Source organism: Mesoplodon bidens (assembly GCF_964165515.1).
Source record: "Mesoplodon bidens genome assembly, chromosome: 6".
Taxonomy (NCBI): domain Eukaryota; kingdom Metazoa; phylum Chordata; class Mammalia; order Artiodactyla; family Ziphiidae; genus Mesoplodon; species Mesoplodon bidens.
Window position 1 is genome coordinate 49168196 of NC_138162.1, and position 2181 is coordinate 49170376.

At 37.0% G+C, this 2181-nt stretch overlaps 1 protein-coding gene across 1 annotated transcript; it reads left to right on the forward strand.

The window, feature by feature from the left end:
- Window positions 1-395: 395 nt before the first annotated feature.
- Window positions 396-784, forward strand: LOC308618706 (large ribosomal subunit protein eL42-like). Its single transcript, XM_081236880.1, has one exon. The coding sequence runs from the start codon at window positions 399-401 to the stop codon at window positions 705-707; it is 309 nt and encodes a 102-aa protein (XP_081093006.1). The 5' UTR covers window positions 396-398; the 3' UTR covers window positions 708-784.
- Window positions 785-2181: the final 1397 nt, after the last annotated feature.

Consider the following 2181-nt stretch of genomic DNA (forward strand, 5'->3'; position numbering starts at 1 on the left):
CCTCTATGGTTTTATTTTTGTTTTCTTACTAAAAGTTTTATAGTTTCACATTTTACACCTAAGTTTATGAACTATTGCAGTAATTTTCTTACAAGGTATAAGGCAAGTTTCATTTTTTGTTATGGATGTCGACTTGCTTCAGCACAGTTTGCTGAAAAGTCTATCCTTCCTCCATTGAATGGCTTTAGCAACTTTAAAAAAAATTATATTGTGAGTCTATTCCAGGGTTTTTATTATGTGTCGTTGAAGTACTAATCCCTCTACTAATACCACACAGTCTTGGTTCAAGCAGCTATGGGAAATGTCCTGAACTTTCCTGTGATGAGCGAGTGGAACGAGGCAGGAACGTGGACGTCGGGCTTCTGGTTTTCATCTTGAAGACACCTCTAACTGCAAAGATGGTCAATGCACCAAAAACCCGAAGGCCTTTCTGTAAGAAACGTGGAAAGCATCAGCCTCACAAAGTGACCCAGTATAAGAAGGGCAAAAATTCCCTGTATGACCAGGGAAAAAGGCGCTATGATCAGAAGCAGAGTGGCTATGGTGGGCAAACAAAGCCAATTTTCCAGAAGAAGGCTAAAAGCACAAAGAAGATCGTGCTGAGGCTTGAATGTGTTGAGCCCAACTGCAGATCCAAGAGGATGCTGGCCATTAAGAGCTGCAACATTTTGAACTCGGAGGAGATAAGAAGAGAAAGGGCCAAGTGATCCATTTCTAAGCTTTGGGAATCTTTTGTTCTTCTATTTTTAAGAGGAAAATGTGGAAGCTGTAAAAAAATTGCCTGTATGAGAATAAATATAGTGATAGTTTAAGAAAAAAAGTTTTGAAACTGGGTATAGTGATTCCTCCAGATTTTTAAAATATGTTTACTATAGTTCCTTTGCGTTTCCATAAAATCTATGCAGTAATCCTTTTTTTTTTTTTTTTGCGGTACACAGGCATCTCACTGTTATGGCCTCTCCCGTTGCGGAGCACAGGCTCCAGACGCGCAGGCTCAGCGGCCATGGCTCACGGGCCCAGCCGCTCTGTGGCATGTGGGATCTTCCCGGACCGGGGCACGAACCCATGTCCCCTGCATCAGCAGGCGGACTCTCAACCACTGTGCCACCAGGGAAGCCCTGCAATAATCCTTTTTTATATTAACAACGCATCTTGATGGGATTTCGGTAGAGATTTTGTTAGACCTATATATAAATTTGGGGAGAATTAGCATCTTTATTATGTTGAGCTTTCCCATCCATGAGCACAGTATGACTCTCCATTTATATAGATCTTCTTTGACTCCTTTCCTCAGTATTTTGTAATTTTAGGCATGCAGATTCTGTACGTGTTTTTCCATTTATACCTAAGTACTTTATTTTATTTTGAGCAATTGTAAATTGTTTTTGTTTCTACATGTTTATTGTTAGTATAAAGAACTGCTATATTGATTTTTACATGATGATCTTCTATATTACAATCATACTCAACTCATTTATTAGTTATAGATTTTTATGGTTTCCTTGGAGTTTTCTATGTAGACAATCATTTCATCTACAAGTAGGTCAGCTTTATTTATTCATTTCTAATCAATATACCTGTTATTTTCTTTCCTTGCCTCATTGTACTGACAATAACTTCCAGCAATTTTTAGATAAAGGTAGTGATAGTGGACTTTTTTCGCCTTGCTCTTGATCTTAGATGAAAAACACTCAGTCATTCAAAGTTAAGGGTTTTATTAGTTGTAAGTTTTTGGTAGATGTTCTTCAAATAGAAAAAATCCCTTCCTCTACCCCATTCCTAATTGGAAGAGTTGTTGCATGTTGTCAAATGTTATTTCATAATTAGTTGATAAGATCATGTGATTTTTCTTCTTTAGCCTGCTGGTATAGTGCATTGCATTAATTGACATTTGAATGCTGAACCAGACTTACATACCTGGAATAAATTCCAGTTGATCAGCCTCAGTAATTATTTTTATTCATTTCTAGATTAGATTTGCTAATATTTTGTGGAGGATGTTTACATCTAAGTTCACCGTATGTAGAATTTATGGTTGACATTCCTTTTTTTCAGTACATAAAAATTGGCCTTCATAGTTTCAGATGAGAAATCTGATTCAATCAATTTGAGTTGTTGTCACTCTATACATCTATTTAGGCATCCAAGAGATGAGATGGAAACCCCATCCAAAATTTAGAT